The sequence below is a fragment of the Tetrahymena thermophila genome (genome assembly GCF_000189635.1).
Source record: "Tetrahymena thermophila SB210 genomic scaffold scf_8254582, whole genome shotgun sequence".
Classification (NCBI taxonomy): domain Eukaryota; phylum Ciliophora; class Oligohymenophorea; order Hymenostomatida; family Tetrahymenidae; genus Tetrahymena; species Tetrahymena thermophila.
The window spans coordinates 314,647-331,048 of NW_002476353.1; the positions used below are offsets into that span (position 1 = coordinate 314,647).

General features: G+C 22.4%; 6 protein-coding genes across 6 annotated transcripts; 4 read left to right on the forward strand and 2 right to left on the reverse strand. All coding sequences in view use genetic code 6, as the record gives it.

Moving 5' to 3' along the window:
* Positions 1-1,498: 1,498 nt before the first annotated feature.
* On the forward strand, positions 1,499-3,115 carry TTHERM_00138070 (hypothetical protein; the record flags this gene model as incomplete). The annotated part of the gene is made up of 1 exon (XM_001019789.2): positions 1,499-3,115. Exon 1 carries the CDS (start codon positions 1,628-1,630, stop codon positions 3,113-3,115), a length of 1,488 nt encoding a protein of 495 aa, XP_001019789.1. The 5' UTR covers positions 1,499-1,627.
* A 1,311-nt stretch (positions 3,116-4,426) lies between these two features.
* On the forward strand, positions 4,427-6,249 carry TTHERM_00138060 (alpha/beta superfamily hydrolase; the record flags this gene model as incomplete). Its single annotated transcript, XM_001019788.2, has 4 exons — positions 4,427-4,549; positions 4,662-5,450; positions 5,605-5,998; positions 6,044-6,249. Exons 1-4 carry the CDS (start codon positions 4,487-4,489, stop codon positions 6,247-6,249), a joined length of 1,452 nt encoding a protein of 483 aa, XP_001019788.2. The 5' UTR covers positions 4,427-4,486.
* A 436-nt stretch (positions 6,250-6,685) lies between these two features.
* TTHERM_000138049 (transmembrane protein, putative) lies at positions 6,686-7,767 on the reverse strand (the record flags this gene model as incomplete). The annotated part of the gene is made up of 4 exons (XM_012798505.1): positions 7,158-7,767; positions 6,889-7,006; positions 6,770-6,831; positions 6,686-6,717 (listed from the first exon to the last, which is right to left on the reverse strand). Exons 1-4 carry the CDS (start codon positions 7,696-7,698, stop codon positions 6,686-6,688), a joined length of 753 nt encoding a protein of 250 aa, XP_012653959.1. The 5' UTR covers positions 7,699-7,767.
* Positions 7,768-8,086: 319 nt separating this feature from the next.
* TTHERM_00138050 (transmembrane protein, putative) lies at positions 8,087-9,045 on the reverse strand (the record flags this gene model as incomplete). Its single annotated transcript, XM_001019787.2, has 2 exons — positions 8,087-8,758; positions 8,827-9,045. 2 exons carry the CDS (start codon positions 9,043-9,045, stop codon positions 8,087-8,089), a joined length of 891 nt encoding a protein of 296 aa, XP_001019787.2.
* Positions 9,046-9,522: 477 nt separating this feature from the next.
* On the forward strand, positions 9,523-12,303 carry TTHERM_00138030 (hypothetical protein; the record flags this gene model as incomplete). Its single annotated transcript, XM_001019785.2, has 16 exons — positions 9,523-9,674; positions 9,728-9,874; positions 9,936-10,028; positions 10,088-10,204; positions 10,262-10,348; positions 10,405-10,497; positions 10,557-10,649; positions 10,703-10,798; positions 10,863-10,952; positions 11,027-11,119; positions 11,174-11,257; positions 11,338-11,430; positions 11,521-11,709; positions 11,765-11,836; positions 11,895-12,089; positions 12,147-12,303. The coding sequence occupies 16 exons, from the start codon at positions 9,523-9,525 to the stop codon at positions 12,301-12,303; spliced, it is 1,851 nt and encodes a 616-aa protein (XP_001019785.2).
* A 777-nt stretch (positions 12,304-13,080) lies between these two features.
* Positions 13,081-16,046, forward strand: TTHERM_000138019 (hypothetical protein; the record flags this gene model as incomplete). Its single annotated transcript, XM_012798506.1, has 7 exons — positions 13,081-13,366; positions 13,424-13,512; positions 13,567-13,677; positions 13,734-13,808; positions 13,858-13,995; positions 14,047-14,248; positions 14,302-16,046. Exons 1-7 carry the CDS (start codon positions 13,135-13,137, stop codon positions 16,044-16,046), a joined length of 2,592 nt encoding a protein of 863 aa, XP_012653960.1. The 5' UTR covers positions 13,081-13,134.
* Between the last annotated feature and the right edge of the window lie 356 nt (positions 16,047-16,402).

Genomic DNA, 16,402 nt, shown 5'->3' on the forward strand with positions numbered 1-16,402 from the left:
TAGATTATTTATTTATTAGTTTATACCAAATATATTTGTAATTGCATCAGTTTATAGAAAAGAATTAAATAAAGATTAAAAGAAAGTAATAAATTTTATTTTGTTAAATGTAAACTAGTTAATATTTAAAATCAAAAATTTTATTTGAATTCTTAAATAAAGCAAATATATTTCTTGATGAATTGAAATATTTATTTTAATGATATTTATCAAAAAAAAGCGTTAATAATAATAATAATTAATTTGCGTTTGAGCTTGATAGAAATTAAGTTAGATATTTATTAATAAATATTTGTTACAATCTAACATATAAAAGTAAAAGAATATTTCACTAAATATCAAAAAATGCTTAATTATTAAATTTTTCAAAATTCTTTCACTAAAATTTTAGAAGATGTTTAGAGCATATAAATATTGTGTTATGTAAATATGATAAAAAAAATTATCTTTATGCTCTTCGTTACAAGAAAATAAATTAATAATGTCTTTTAAGCAAAAAATAAATTTCAGTCTATTTTAGTTTTTTTTTAATTTAAATTTTATTACGTACTATTGTTTATTATCATTTTTATACAACTACTGCGTCGTTATATATTTATAGTTAAGCCTTTTTAAGAATTTCTAAGAACTTTTTAAAATTAGAATTTATTTTAGTTAGTTAAATGCATTAACAAAAAAAATACATATTTAAAGTTTTTTAAATTTGAATTTGTATGAATATTTTTATAATTTTCCGAGCTTTATCGAATTTTAAATCTAATATGATAAACAAATTTAAATTTCAACCTAGTAAAATAAACTTTTTTTCAAGTTGAATACATTTTATTGTAATTTCAGAGTCAGTTAAATCTCTGAAAATTAATGAAATTCTCATTATAATTGGATTTTTAAAAGGAGACCTATTTGTTGAAACAGAAAAATAAAATGCGATCTTAGCCTCATTCAATGTTTATGCTGTAGTTTACTCAATTTAAAATTTACTTCAAATGAAAGGTTCTAATGATAGTTTTTTTGATATTTTTGCAATTATAAATTTAATTTTGATCCACTTTCTCTATGTTTAATATTAAACGCTGAATGAATTGCATATGATAGAAAATAAATAATAAAAGTAATGTTTTTGACATCTTGTTAATCAAATAAACAAGATCTTTTAAATAGTAAAAACTCGCTGGACAGGATAGTGTGAATTCCACAAACAAAATTCTCTTTAAAAAATGTGAGAGTTAATGTAAATAATATCAAAAGATCAATTTTAATTTTTGGATATCTAGAATTTGAATAAATAAATAAATGAATCGAGGTATTTATTTACTTATTAATCGCTCAAAAATCTAATAATCAATCAACTTTTTTGTAGGTAATATAAAGTGAAATAAAATTCACCCATATTACATTTTTAATAATTTGATAATAATCAAGAAAAAAATTAATCAAAAAGATTAATTAATTGTGATTTAGTCTAAATATTTTTCAATCAATCAAAATCAAATTAATCAAATTTTTGTAATAAAAATAATCTAAAAAAATATCATCCCTCTCAAATTATATATATATATATTTATTGATTTATTACTTACTTACTTGTATTGAGTTGTTAAAATAATTCTATTCAAATTAATCATAGATGGGATGCTATAACTCTAAAGCTCATTAAGATATTATGAAGCAAAAAAAAGACTTATAGAAGAGGGAAAAGTATTTAGGTTAAGCAAATTCGGGCTGTAAAATAACCTCAGACTAGCTTGATAAAATGCGCACAAAATGCGATAACGAAAATCCTAATTAAGATGTTGACAAAAATGAATATTTAAATGATTTGCAGGATAATAAAAACTTTTATTTATCGAAGCAAGGTATTGAGTAAGATGACATAAAGAGAGAGATGAGACCATCCATTGAAAACCAATTTAGCTAATAAAATCAAGTGGAAAATAATCAGGTTTCTATTTCCAAGTAATAACTCTAAAATATTATAGAGTAAGAGGGGTTTTAAGAAAAAATTCATCACATCAACAAAATCTATAGCTTTCTACTATAGTCCTAAGACGAAGGTTTTGATCATTGCTCATTTGATGATCCTGATCTCACTGATTTTTTGAGTCATTTGTAAACTAAATATACTTCTCCTTAAGATTAGCAAGCTGTAAAAAGTAATAAATAAATACGTAGAGATACTAGAGGAGAAACGATTATTGATATTCCTTCAGAAACGCCTGAAAAATTACAAACTAATTTACAAGGCTTAATTAATGCCGTCCTAAGCTCCAATTATCGCTTAATAACTTCTCCTACTTAAGCATCACTATAAGGTAGGCCTTTTTAATTAGATAGACTATTATAAAATACATACTCTACAAAAAACATTCTTACTCTAGGCACAGCCGACGCTTGTTCTAACTCTCCATCTTCTATAGATAGAACAGATTAAAATAAAAACTAAACATTTGCTTAAAGATATAGCAATATCTAATGTCTTTCTCCTCCAAAAATAAATTTTAGTGGGTTTCAAAATCCATCTTCATTTACAAATGTATAAACTCCTAAAAAGAATATAACTACTTCAATCTAATAACAACCATTATATACAATAAGTGAAGAAAAGAAAGGAGGAGAAGGCTTAGAAGATCATTTTGACCACGAAGAAGAACTAAAAACAAACAAACACAGAAATACGCTTTAGTAAACTTAACTCAAAAAAGAAGAATCAATAAAATAAAAAAACGAAACTAAGTAGATTTACAATAGATAAAGTACCGAAAATTAAAATACAAGAAATAAATCATTTAAAAATATTAGCCAAGCTGATGCTGTAGGCAGTATGAATAGCACAACAACGAAAACTAAAAATTTAACAATCGTAGAAAGAAATCAACGAGTTTCACTGAGTGACATAAAAAAATCTATATCTCCTCACAGTATATGTTAAATTCATGTAAATAACCTAGCATAGTAGTCAGAATAGTAAGCCTAAATTAGTCTTTATCGTCACTCTATTAATTTTAATGACATTTCTTTACAAGAAATAGAGCAAGACTTCAAAGATTATAATTCTTAAAAACCTTAAATCTAAGTATCTTCTTTTGCTTTGCGTTGCTAAGATTAATCAAAATGAATTACTTACTTACTAAAAAAGGAATATTAATTAATGATTACAAAATTTTATTTAAAATATCTTGAAAATATGCTTACGGTATGAAATATTATTATCTAAATTAAAAACAAACTTAATTTCCTATCATTTAAAAAGATTGCTTCAAAAATTATCAAAAAAGCACTTACACTAAATTTAATTATTACAAATCAAATTTATGCTTTGATAAGTCAGTCAACCAGCCAGCTTTAATTACAGCCATACACTCTATTCAAATACTTAATTTAAATATATTTATCAAATTTTATAAAAAATAACAATATATGAATATAATAAATAAAAATATCATTTTTAATTTAATTACAAAGCCACATTAAAAATTGATTTTCAATTAATTAATAAATTAATAAATAAATAAATTAGAGAATTTCAATAAATTTCTCCTTCCCAAGACCAGCTTATTACCTTGAATCAACCTGTCCTATAAATTAAATTAAAAACAAAGCAACAATAAATAAATAAAAATATCAAATTATAACGATTTTTTATTACAAAATAACAAAGAAATATTTTCTAAACAAATAAAGAACATATTAAATATTGTATAAATAATTTAAATAGATAAAGTTAAACATTCTCACATAAACCTTAAATTAATTGATTGTATTATATATTTTATTAAATTTTCTATTTTAATTACAACTTGAAACATATAAAACAATTAAAAAAATTTATTTTAGAAGATATTTTTTAAATTGGATCTTTATTTAATATTTTTAAAATAATTTATAAAAGTATTAGCTAGCATATTTTACATTTCTTTAATAATTTTTATTTATTATTATTTATTTAAAAAATTAAATTTGTATGATAGGAATAATCAATGAATGAACAATTAATTTATGCAATTTACTAGAAATTTCAAGTTATTGTTTTTTGCCATTCATTAGAAACAACAAAAATGTATTTCGAGTTTGTTATTTAAAATATGCAGTCATAATAATTTAATATTTAATGTGTGTGACTAAAAATTATTTAATGTATAAATTAGCCTCTCTTCAGCTTTGATTAACTTAAGTAAATATTTGCTTATAGGTGATTTGTGAAAAAAATAATGTGTTCATAAAATAACTCAAAAAAACTTTAGAGGTCAATTTTGATAAAAGTTTGATGCAAATGAAAAGATGAAGTAACACTAAAAAAGACTCATGAATATTGAATAAAATTATCTTAATTGGCTCTATTATTACATTTTATTATTAAAAGTAAACAAATTAATCATAAACCTCTAACTATTGGCTATTTTCATAATTTTTTAATTCTTACTAAAGCTTTTTTTAAAAATTTTGTTTGCAAACATACAATAAAGATCAAAATAATAATATAAATAATATGGAATTAAATTCTATCTTCTTTCCTGCTCCCAAAACCACTCAAAGTATTTAGGATTTTAAGGTTATTTTTTAATTTTAAATTACTAAATTAATTAGTTAAATAATATCGATTATTCTATTCGCAAAAGCTTAGTAGGCCCATTTATAATATTTAATTATGTTTCATTTTAAAGGATTAAATCATTTGGATTCCCAGAAGGATATTTTATGAGACTGATAATAACTCTCCAAAGCACGTTTTGAATAAAAAATAGTTTGTTAAGCGATTGGGATAATAAGAAAAGTCTACCTTCAAAATTGCATAGCCTTAGATGTAGGAAGATGAAGAATATAACCCTAATTGTTATCTTACTACTTAAGAAGAAGATGAGCTTATAGAGCTTGATGAGCAAATACCTTAAAGAGTTAGTGATATTATTTCCTCACCATGTCACCTTAATAATTATATCACTAAAAACTTTATAGATATCAACAGTTTCTAAACAAAATCTCCTTCGTCTTATGATTATTCATCTCACTATTCATCTCCTAGATTAAGCAGCGATTAATAAAGTACAAAAAGTAAATGGTTTAGCAAAAAGTAGTAAAATTAGAATGAAAAATATACCTACAGAAGTTTCGCTGAATATGAATATGATATTTAAAGTGAACAATGCTTTAAAAACAGGCATGTAAATGAATAACCAGATGAAAGGGAGTTTTATTCACAACCAATCTCTCAATTTATCAAACCTAAAGTACAAAAAAACAATCTCTAACATATATTAGATATGAATAAATGTTAAAGCCCTGGCTGCTCACCTAGCAATAGATAAGAGCAAAGACACAATACTCATATATTAGCTAGTCTGCTAAAAAGCTCTCTTGAGGGAACATAGTATATTATGATTTATTTTCATTCAAATGGTGAAGATATAGTTACTTGCTATGAACTAGTCAACCATTTGCGCAAAAGCTTAAATGTAAATAAATATAAAATATTAATAATTTTAATATTAAAGAGATGAGTTGTGAACATAAATTAACAAAATCAAGTCATTAAAAAATATAATTTTTTTGCAATTTTATAATCAAAATAGTAAAATTTATTTATTATATGTTATTTTTATTAAAAAGATTCATATAGTGACTGTCGAATATCCAGGTTATACTTATTATAAAGGATAAGCCAGTGCTGAATAGATTGAAAAAGATGCACTCGATACATATTACTACTTCAACTAAATTATGAAAATACCAGAAAATAAAATTATAGTCCTCGGTAGAAGCATAGGTACAGGTCCAGCCACGTTCCTTGCAAGTTAACATAAATTAGCATGTCTGGCACTGCTTTCTCCTTTTACGTCACTTAGAGATCTTGTTAAAGATAAAGTTGGAAGTTTAATATAGTACTTGGTATAAGAAAGATTTAACAATCTTGAAAATATTAAAAAGGTAAAGTGCCCTACTTTTATTTGCCATGGCTAAAAAGACTCTCTCATATAGATCTCACACTCTTAAACTCTACACAGTAAATATTTTAAAAATTAATTAAAATTAATATTATATTAAATAGATAATTGCCCTTAAATATGTGAGCTGATACTACCAAAAGATATGAAGCATAACTAGCTTGATTATTATTAAGATTTAACATTCCCGCTTGGGAATTTTCTGGCCAAAAACAAAATTAAAATATTTGAAACAGATAATTTAAAACCATTAGTTTTTCCAGAATATTTATTTTAAAATCCTTATTAAAGCCGATAGTAATATTTTTGATTAAATCTAATCAATTAAGTCCTTATAATAAAACAAATAAGTCAGTGTAAAAATAAAACCATTTTACATTGTGATTATTACAAAATATTAAATATAAAGAAAGCTTTGACTGAAGCTAAAAAATATAATGATTAACCAACCTTTTATTTTTGAATTTTAATAATATTATTGATAAGCAAACATTAACTTAAACCCTTCAAAATAATAAATCTTAATTTCTATCTCATTAGCTTATTATTCTTAAATGAATTTGTAGGCAAATTTAATAACTAAAAAACTGAATATAAATAAATATAATTTAAAAGATAGAAAACAAACATTATTATTCTATGAAAATATCTTATTCTTAACTTATTTAAATTAATAAACAACCTATATTAACCTATTTTATGTATAAATAAATATCTTGTATATATCAATTAGCCATTTTGAAACTTCATTATCTTCTTTGACTTGCTAAAATTTTTTCTATTAAAATAAATAATTAATAAAACAAAAAATAAATAAATAAATTTATTACATTTTAAGTATTTAATTGTTTCTGCTCTATTGTTATCCTAATAATGATAGCTGTTAATATCACTTTTTATAATAAAAAAATAAAATAATAATTTTAAAAAATTATTTTGCTTTTTATACCAATAATCGTTAAAATAGATAGTCTCTAAAGTGCTAAATAGAGATCCTACTAAAAATATAAGCCCAGCATGTTTAATTACAGGTTTAAATTATATTGTCTTTAAGGGTTTTCTATCTTCTATTAGTCAATTTAAAAAAAAATAAAATAAATTTTAATAACAAGTAAAAAGCATTAACAAATCTTAAATTATTTTTAAAAATATTTTAATTTATCTTAAAAAATTAAATATTTCAAGAAAACTCTCTAATAACTTAAATAAATTATTTACTAACTAAATAGAAGGAACTATATAATAAGCTCAAGCCTACTGAAGACACTGTCCAAAATTAAATTTTCTTTTTAATTTATACATAACAGAATGGTAATTCCAAACATCTGATAAATGGAAGAGAATTGTGGTATCTTTCTATGACTTGTTCTCTACTTTAAACTAGGTTTCCTCTTGAATCTATAACAGGAAAATCTTTGTAATCTATCTTAGGTGGCATAGGCATGGCTTCTGGAGAATCAGAAGTCTATTACTATTCTTATCTCTACTTGTCAACTATTTATTCCATATTTGGCATACTTCCAGAACCTCCAAATGGGAAATTCATTCTGTTTTAGAGCATTTTTGTTTTTTATTCTATAATTTCCATTTGTTTTTATACTTCTTTCAACTTATCTTCGACTTCATTAGCGAGATCCCTATCTTCTTAACTTAAATCTAATTTCCAATCATCTCCTGTGATTCTCTAATCGTCTTATTCCTAAAAGACCTATCTTTCACTCAAATTACTATTTGATTACTAACCACTTTATGAACTCATAACTTCTAAAAGAATATTGATTTTTACAATTAATTGATTTTGAAAGTAGATACTTACTATTAAAATATTAAATAAGATATATATTTGATTTTTACAAATTAAATAGTTGCCAAAAACCAAACCAAAATCTATCTGGATCTTTCTTAAGATAGATAAAATATATTTTTAACTTATTATAAATAGGCTAAAATCTATTTTTAAAATTTACTTTATAACTTTAAAATAAATAAATTAATAAATATAAAATTAACTTTTAAATATTCCTTTAAAATTAAAAAAATTTATAAAAGAGAAATAAGTTATTTAATCTTTTAATAAATGTACACAAATAAATATAAAAGTAAACAAAGAAATATCTACTTTTTTTAATTTTTAATTCTAGAATTATTCAAATTTAGTAGATATTATTAAGGAGTTCATTTCTTTTATTTAGCAATTATTTGCACTCTTCATCTTAGGAATATAATGATAAGGCTTTTATACCCTATAAATCACTTATATTTTTATCAAAAAAGGCTTTATCTTCTGCTCTAGAAAGAATCACTATCTTTTAAAGCTGTGGAGTTGACTATGAAAGTAAAAGCTTAAGTTAGTTTGCTTGCTTTGGTATTTCCTCACACACAAATTGCAAGTAATCGATGTACTAGTCTTTAGATATAGAGTTTTTTATATTTGCTTCTGCCATAAAATGGTATGCTAAATCTCTTAAATATCCCTTTGAGATTTTTTGCTAAGTCTACCAGTAACGCAAGCTACTTTAGAAAAGTTCTTGAGAAATTTCTAAGATTTGGGTAATGTTTTCCATAGAAATATTTAAAATATAGAAGTAATTTTGAATCAACTCGTTATTAATAGCAGCATATTCAGCTATTTGATAATACTTTTCTTATCTTTACTCAATAAATTTGGAGTGAATTTTCATAAGTGAATCAATGCAAAACAAAACGCTTCTATGCATAATTATTTTAATAGTTTTATCACTAATGAATTAACCATAATATTCTACCTTTATATCTTTTTTGATTACTTCCTTAAATTATTCTTCAGACTATTTCTTAACCTAATTTTTAGATTTTCAATTTTAAGAAGGAGTTAAAAAACATCATTATAAAATTATGAATTGTTTACCTTTTATAAAAGTTCTTGCATTTTTTCCTTTGCTTCATCTTTTGTCATTCCTAAGTTTTGTTACATTTGCTATTCATTTTATTTTTCTTCATTTATTTTATTTTAATTTTATTATTCCTCTGAATCTTCCTTAAACAAAACATAATTTACTATGCCTCCTAATGCAATAAGGCCTAGAGCTCCTATTAATTTAGCATTTTTGCTAATAATTTCAAACATTTGAACACTGTTAATAAATATTTGTAAATTCTTTCTATTTAAAAATGAAAAAAAGATACTTTTTTGCTCCTTTTTTCTTATTAAAAAAGATCTAAATGTATTAAGTATTTAAATTTTTTTAGCGTATTTGTATACCGCTTTTGGTTTTTATCTCTTTGGTTAATTAATCTTATTCTATAAGAGGCAGTAACTAATTATGAATGATTCAAAGAATTACTTTATAATTTACTTAAAAAGAGTTTTGTTGATTTATATCTTTCATATGTATATGTTAGGATTATCTTAAATTAATTTGTAAATATTTCTGATAAATCCATTTTTAGAATCAAACCAAAACCAAGTTATGCAAGTTATAGATAGATATATCGCAAACGTAAAACTAAAAGAAAAATTAATTAAATTTATATTTAAAAGTGAAAAGAAAATAAAAAACTCAATAAATTATAATAGAAATTTAGTTTAGTTGACAAACAAAGAATGGGTAATAATCATAGTCATCGTAAAAAAAAGGATTACAATACTAACAAAATAGAAAACACGATTTAATAGAATGAATATCCCAAAGGTGTAGTTATTAAAAAGAGTTCACAATTTCAAATTTATTATCATTCAGCTCATTATTATTATAAGTAATTAAACAGCAATAATCTTAAATTAAATCGCTTTAATTGTAATTTTAAAGCCCTTATATGAACTTCCACATAGATATCGATGTAGATAGAGTTAATAATTTGGTGATAGTTACAAATACACTATCAGAAAATGTATAAAACCTATTTCTCGCTATATCAAAATTTAAAAACTTAGATAGTCTTTAGCTAAAACTTGGGTAGCGACAATAATAATAGAATTCAAAAAAGTTAATTTTTACATATAAAATATAAAAAAAGGCCATGCAACTATCTCAGAAATTCAGATATTGTTGAGCTCGCAAATCAAATTGAAATATTATAAAATTTAAAAGATCTTAAAATAGATTTCTCGTAAGCTTTTAAAATAGTTTCAATATTTTAGGCTTATTTATTTTATAACTTATTACTAGTTCTAACTTTAAACTAGATAAATTAGATGGAGAAGATTAATCTAATTTAGGTGTTTCAAAACTCGCTAAAGCTATTTCATCATTTGGAAAACTAAAAAATTTGGAAATGAATTTTGAGTAAGTTAAAATACATACAGTTTATTAAAATTTGATTTTAATTAACATTCTAAAAAGATCTTGTCAATTGAGAGATTAATCTTTGAGTGATTTTTTAGATGGGCTCTACACTTCGAAAATTGAATCGTTATCTTTAAATTTATCGTAAAACTCTTGAAAAAAGATGAATATTTTAGTAACTAAATTTAATAATTTAAAAGTAATAGCATGATCAGTGAAAAAGCAGGGTATTCCTTAGCTATGCTTTTAAACAATTAACAAGGTTTAATTGAAAAGCTTAGGTTAAAAATTGTGTAAATAATATTTCATAAAAAATTTAAATCAGCTGATTGATGATTTTTTAAAAAAAAAGGCTTACAAAAATTAAAGATGAATTCTTTGAATAGTTCTTTAAGTTTATTAAAATTGGTCATTTCAAATTGAAAGTTTTTGGCATATCAATAGCGTAATTTGATTTGCTAATTGATAATTTTTATAAAAATAATATAACTGATTTAGGTCTTGTGAGATGAATAAAAGTATAATAAGTGAGAACATGCTTGGAAATTTTCTGAAGCTTAATATGTCTATTGAGGATTTCAGTTTGAATATATAGTAACTTGTTTATAATGTCTTAAAAGATGAAAATTAAAATAAATTATAAATTTGAACATATTAGAAATAATTAAGTTAATGATGGAGAGATTACCTAATTCATAGATTCACTCACCTCCCATTCTTCTATAAAAAAATTAAAATTAAATTTTTCGTAACTAATTCACTTATATAAAGTGTGAAGGTACTAAATAACTAACTAATCAAATAATTTTTATTTATAAATAGAAATAATAAAATAACGAAAAAGGATACACTTGAATATATTGGAAAGAGTTTAGCTAAAATGGATAAGTTAACTCATCTCAATTTATAATTTGAGTATGTTACTTTACTCATTAAATTTAAATATTAAATTATTTGTATTAAATACAGATCATTGAATATAGAAATTCCTAAGGAAATATTGCAGACAATAAATCTCAATAAAAATCTTCACACCCTCCAATTATTTTTATCGTAAGACCAAATAAAATATTTATGGCATTATTAAATAAATATTCCAATATAAACACATTTTATAATAATAAACAAAAAAGGTAAAATATTATTAGCCATGAGTTTATTAATAGCTTGCATGAAGTATTTTCATAGGACATTTCTTCTTTAAAAGCTTTAGAAATAGATATAGGGTACTCAATAAAAAAATTTCTTTTAAATTTGTTATATTTGTTTCAGATGTGAAGGAAAAAAATATTCATTTAAAACTTTAAATTTATTAGTCAAAAGTCAATTGATAAAATATCAGATCATTTATGTTCCTTTATTAGATGCTTAAACTCATCTAAATCTCTTGAATTATAAGTATTAAAACTCTATTTTCCTACTGCATTTGCTGATACTTTAGCTCTAGAATAATAATTATCATAAATGAAGGTATCTATACATACTCTTCATTTAAAGGTCTCTCAGTAAGCAATTTGATTAACTAAATATATAAATTGCTTTATTTTATTTATTATAAAGATAAAATTTTCCCAGTATAATGAGAGGCTTGAGGGATAGCAACATTTGTGAATTATTCATTTAGGATGTCAAGTAAATTTTTTAAAAATTTTAAATATGTGAAAAAAATAATTTTGTTATCTTTGAATAGGAGCAATTAACCTATGAATGATACTAATTTTGTTAAAGCATTTATCTAATTGGTTTCATAAAATTAATCTCTAACAAGATTGTATATAAAGGGAAGTGGTGATAACTCACTTTATCTACCAGATTATTATAAGGATTAATTTTAGTTATGTTTATACTCAAGTCAAAAGTTGATTGACACTTGGTTTATTAAGGGGTAATTTTACTGTTATTATTAAATTAGTTTGTTTATTAAATATCTTTTTACATTTAGTGAAACTGGTTCAGATAAGCTATGCGAGTTATAAAGTTATAAAATAATTCTTGAAAGAAGGTCTATATTCTGTTTAGTTGTTGCCTTTATAAGAAATTGTATAGATTAGATTCCTGTCAACCCTTATCACGTTTTTTGGGATTTATATTTAGATTGATTTATAATATTTTAATGTAGCTAAATAATCTATCAAAAATTATTATTATAAGAAGTCTACTTTAAATTATTTAGCAAAAAATTAGATAACTATTTTATTAATATTTTTTATGTCTAATTGTTTAATTTCGTTTTGTTTTATTCTCGTTTATCAAAATCATTCATTACACATTCATTTTTAATTTAAAAAAATCTTCAATTATAAAAGTAATTTTGTTGATAAATTTAAATTAAAAAATATTATTTTCAAAACAAATTTAATAATTTTTATTTATTTTTATAAGTGTTTTATTCTTAATAAAAGTTAAAATAATAATAAAAACTTTATTTTAACATTAATTTATTTATAAAATTTCTACAAAAAATATATATTTTTTTAAAAAAATGATAAAAATGAAAAATTTGTAAAACTGATTTAATTGATGAAATATTTAATAATAAATTAAATCCAACATTTTATAAATTAAATAAAACTGTAATTTTTTTAGAGTATTTTGGAAAAAAATGAAGTATTTAGAATCTTTCATGAAAAAAATAAAGTAATTAAATTTTGTGGTTACCAATAAATAGTTAAACATCTAATTTGATTGATTAATCTTTTATTGAAATAATTTGATATTTAAACTCAATAAAAAAATAAGGATTTCTATAATTTTAATTGAAATTATGTAAGTTCTATAACAATTATTATTTAATTTGCAAAGAAGACTTTGTATTTAATATTGATCATTTGATTTCTACTTATATCTATCAATAGCTTTTAATTTAATTGATAATATTAAATACAGGTTTTGAATTTAGAAACAAAATTAATAAATACTTATTTTTGAAAATGAAGAACCTTTTATAGCCCAAAAGCAATAAAACACAATTCTTGGAATAAAGCAAAGGGTAGAATAAGGAGAATTAAACTAAATAACTAGTCAAAAATATATTAAAAACAATATGTCAGTATAATTTATAGTATAAAAGGCTCAAAAATGGTTATTTTTATGGCAAGATTATTAACTAAACTGTTACAGGTGAATCTGCTTTTCTTTTCGATTCTGGCGAGTTTTACTATGGTAAAGACTTTAATTTTTATATTTATATTAAAAATATTATTATTATACTATCAAAAGGTTAATTTTGCAAATGTTAACCTCATGGTTATGGTGTATTGATTATGTAAAACGGGTCTATCCTTAAGGGACATTTTTTGAATGGAACTGTAATCATTAATAAAAAATATTATGCTTAACTTTAATTTTTTAAACACAATTAGATATACGGGATGGGCTAAATTGAATTTGTTAATAGAGATATTGTTAGAGGTACTTTTGAAAATGGTGAGCTTGTAGGAGAACGCATCAAATATAATTATAACTCTCGATAAGTAACTTTAATAATTGAAATTTAAATAAGAATTATTAATCACTTTTAAAATATAAGTGGACATACAAGAGGTATGGAGAGAGTAATAAAGAGAATGATCTGAAGTAAACTATAGAAGATCAATTCTATTTTGTAAAATTATCTTCAACTGCATCATTTTTAATTATTTATTTGGATGTAGGATTAAGTGTTAGCTGATAAATTAGGAGGTTATAAATTAAATAGAGTTGATGAATCTATCATTATAGGAACAAAAGAATTAGGATGCTACATCATTTGCAGAAAAGATTTCTATAATATTTAAATAGGTTCATTTAATGTAATTTAATTAATTTTTCCTTTTGCTTACCTTATTTACTAAAAATATTAGGAATGTATGAGATTAAATAACAAAGGTAAAATATTCTTTTAGAATGGCGATATGTATGAGGGGAATTTTAAGGACTAAAAATTTCATGGAAAAGGCGTGTATTATAATGGTTAAGATAGTAACTGGATTGTTGGTATATTTGATTAAAATTAAATTGTTTAGGTCTTATAGAGTGATACAAGTTATCCTCCTCCATTCTATCGTAATTTATTTTGTATTTTCTTTTGAATTGTAAAAACTATTTTAACCAATTAGAAAATGCATTTAAAGAAGAAACAGGAGCTGTTGATATTTAATTATCTATAAAAAACAATTTTGCAACAAGTAAATTATATATAAAATGCTTATTTGGTAAAAATAACCAACTCTATCAAAGCATGAAAGACGTCAATTCACTTAAAATATAAGTCAGCTCAAGTAAAAGCTATGAATAGCCCTTAATTAATAGTGGATATGTTTAAAATACTTAAGATTAGTTAAGAAGCATTTAGTTAAAGACTGAATAACCACTTGAAGAAATTCCTTTAATTTAAGATTAGTAGTTATCTGAAAAGCAAAAAGAAAAATCAATTAAAGTAGAATCTTTGTTGGGCTAAAAGTAATTGTGTTCCTCGCTTCTCCAAAAAGAAAATATTGTAGATAATCAGATAAATAAAAAAGAAAATAAATAAATGAATAAAACTGAATAATATCCAACAAGCATTTACCATAATTTAGAGTAAAAATACTAAAAATTAGATGAAATTATAGAAACAAATCTATATTAAAAATTTAATAAATCTGAAAATCGCAGCTAAATAGAAAGAAAATCATGCTTAAAGCAAAGATCAATAGTAGATAATGAATCTGACGATAAATAAAAATCACTTTAGACTTTTCTGAAACTAGATAAGTCTTTATATAAACAGTAATCTGAAACCTAAAATTAGAATAGTAAATCTAAATTTGAGGAAAGCTAGTCAAAAAACAATAGATAAAACTAATTATAGCCATAATTTATTTAAAAACAAATAGAACAGTAACTATAAATAAAAATCATAGAAAATTCAATTTCTAAATCTATTTAAGATATTAAGCCAATCAGCTAGTTTTAAAATTTGAATTAAGCAAATGTCAATATTTAGAGTTCAAAAATTTCAGATAATAAATCATAAATTGACAAGAAAAATGAAAATAAAGAAAAAAATTTATAAATTAACTTACTGCAAGTAAATACAAAAACAAAATAAAACTATAGGTAAGAATAAAAAACACCAACTATGAGCTTAGAAAATAGATAGAGTTTACATATACTTAAGACAGAATCTAACAATTAAAATGATTATGTTTTAAAAACAGAGGCAAACTTTTAGAGTTAAAATGCCAGACTTAGAAGCAATAATAGCTATAGTAAAGCAAATGGCTTAAAAGTACATATGAGAAATCATTCAGAAACTATTAAAAATATGCTCTAGGGAAGAGAAAATAGCCAAAATTCTAGGAGTAACAGCAGCTATAAATCTCCATCTTAAGATCCTAATCACAAAGATTTTCTTAATTCAAATGGAGTCTAAGAAATAATACTAAGCAATCATACACACTTGTTTACAAGAGCTAATTCAAATAACAATATAAAATAATCAAGAGATTCTTCATCTCATAAAGAAAGATCCTCAAAAAATAACTCTCAGTATAATAATACATAAGTGAATACAAGAAAGGACTAAGAATTTAACATAGAAAAGAAAAGCAACTCTTCACATGATATTAATAAATTGTTTAAAAAGCCTTCTTGCTTATTATACAGATAAGGATCTTCTGCCTCTAATAATTCAGTTGTCACTCAATCTTCTACAGTAAATATAACATAAAATTTAAATAATAGTCCAGTCAAAGAAAAAACACTTTCAGCAAAATTAATCGAGAAATCTTCATCAACATAATCAAACTAAAATTTGTTAATTTAAAGGAACAAACTAATAACTAATTATCATTTAAAAAATAAAATTATATACAAATGAAATTAAATTTCTTAATTTATTAAAATAAACCATGTAATTAATTCCCTATTTATTTAGTTGTAAATATTATTTTTTAATAAAATGTATTTTTATTAATAGTATTAATAAATACAATAATTTCATTTTTTAAAAGTTTAAAACTTACACTCAAATATTATGTAAAAATTTATTTCATAATAATATAATCTATTTTATTAATCTAATTCCTATAAGTAGTAAATATGATATCTAAGGTATATTATTTATTGGATATAGAAAGAATTACTTAATTAACTTAAAGAAGCTTAATTTAGATATGATATTTTAAATAATAAAATTAAAATTACCTTATTGTAAAAATTAATAATTTTATTGTT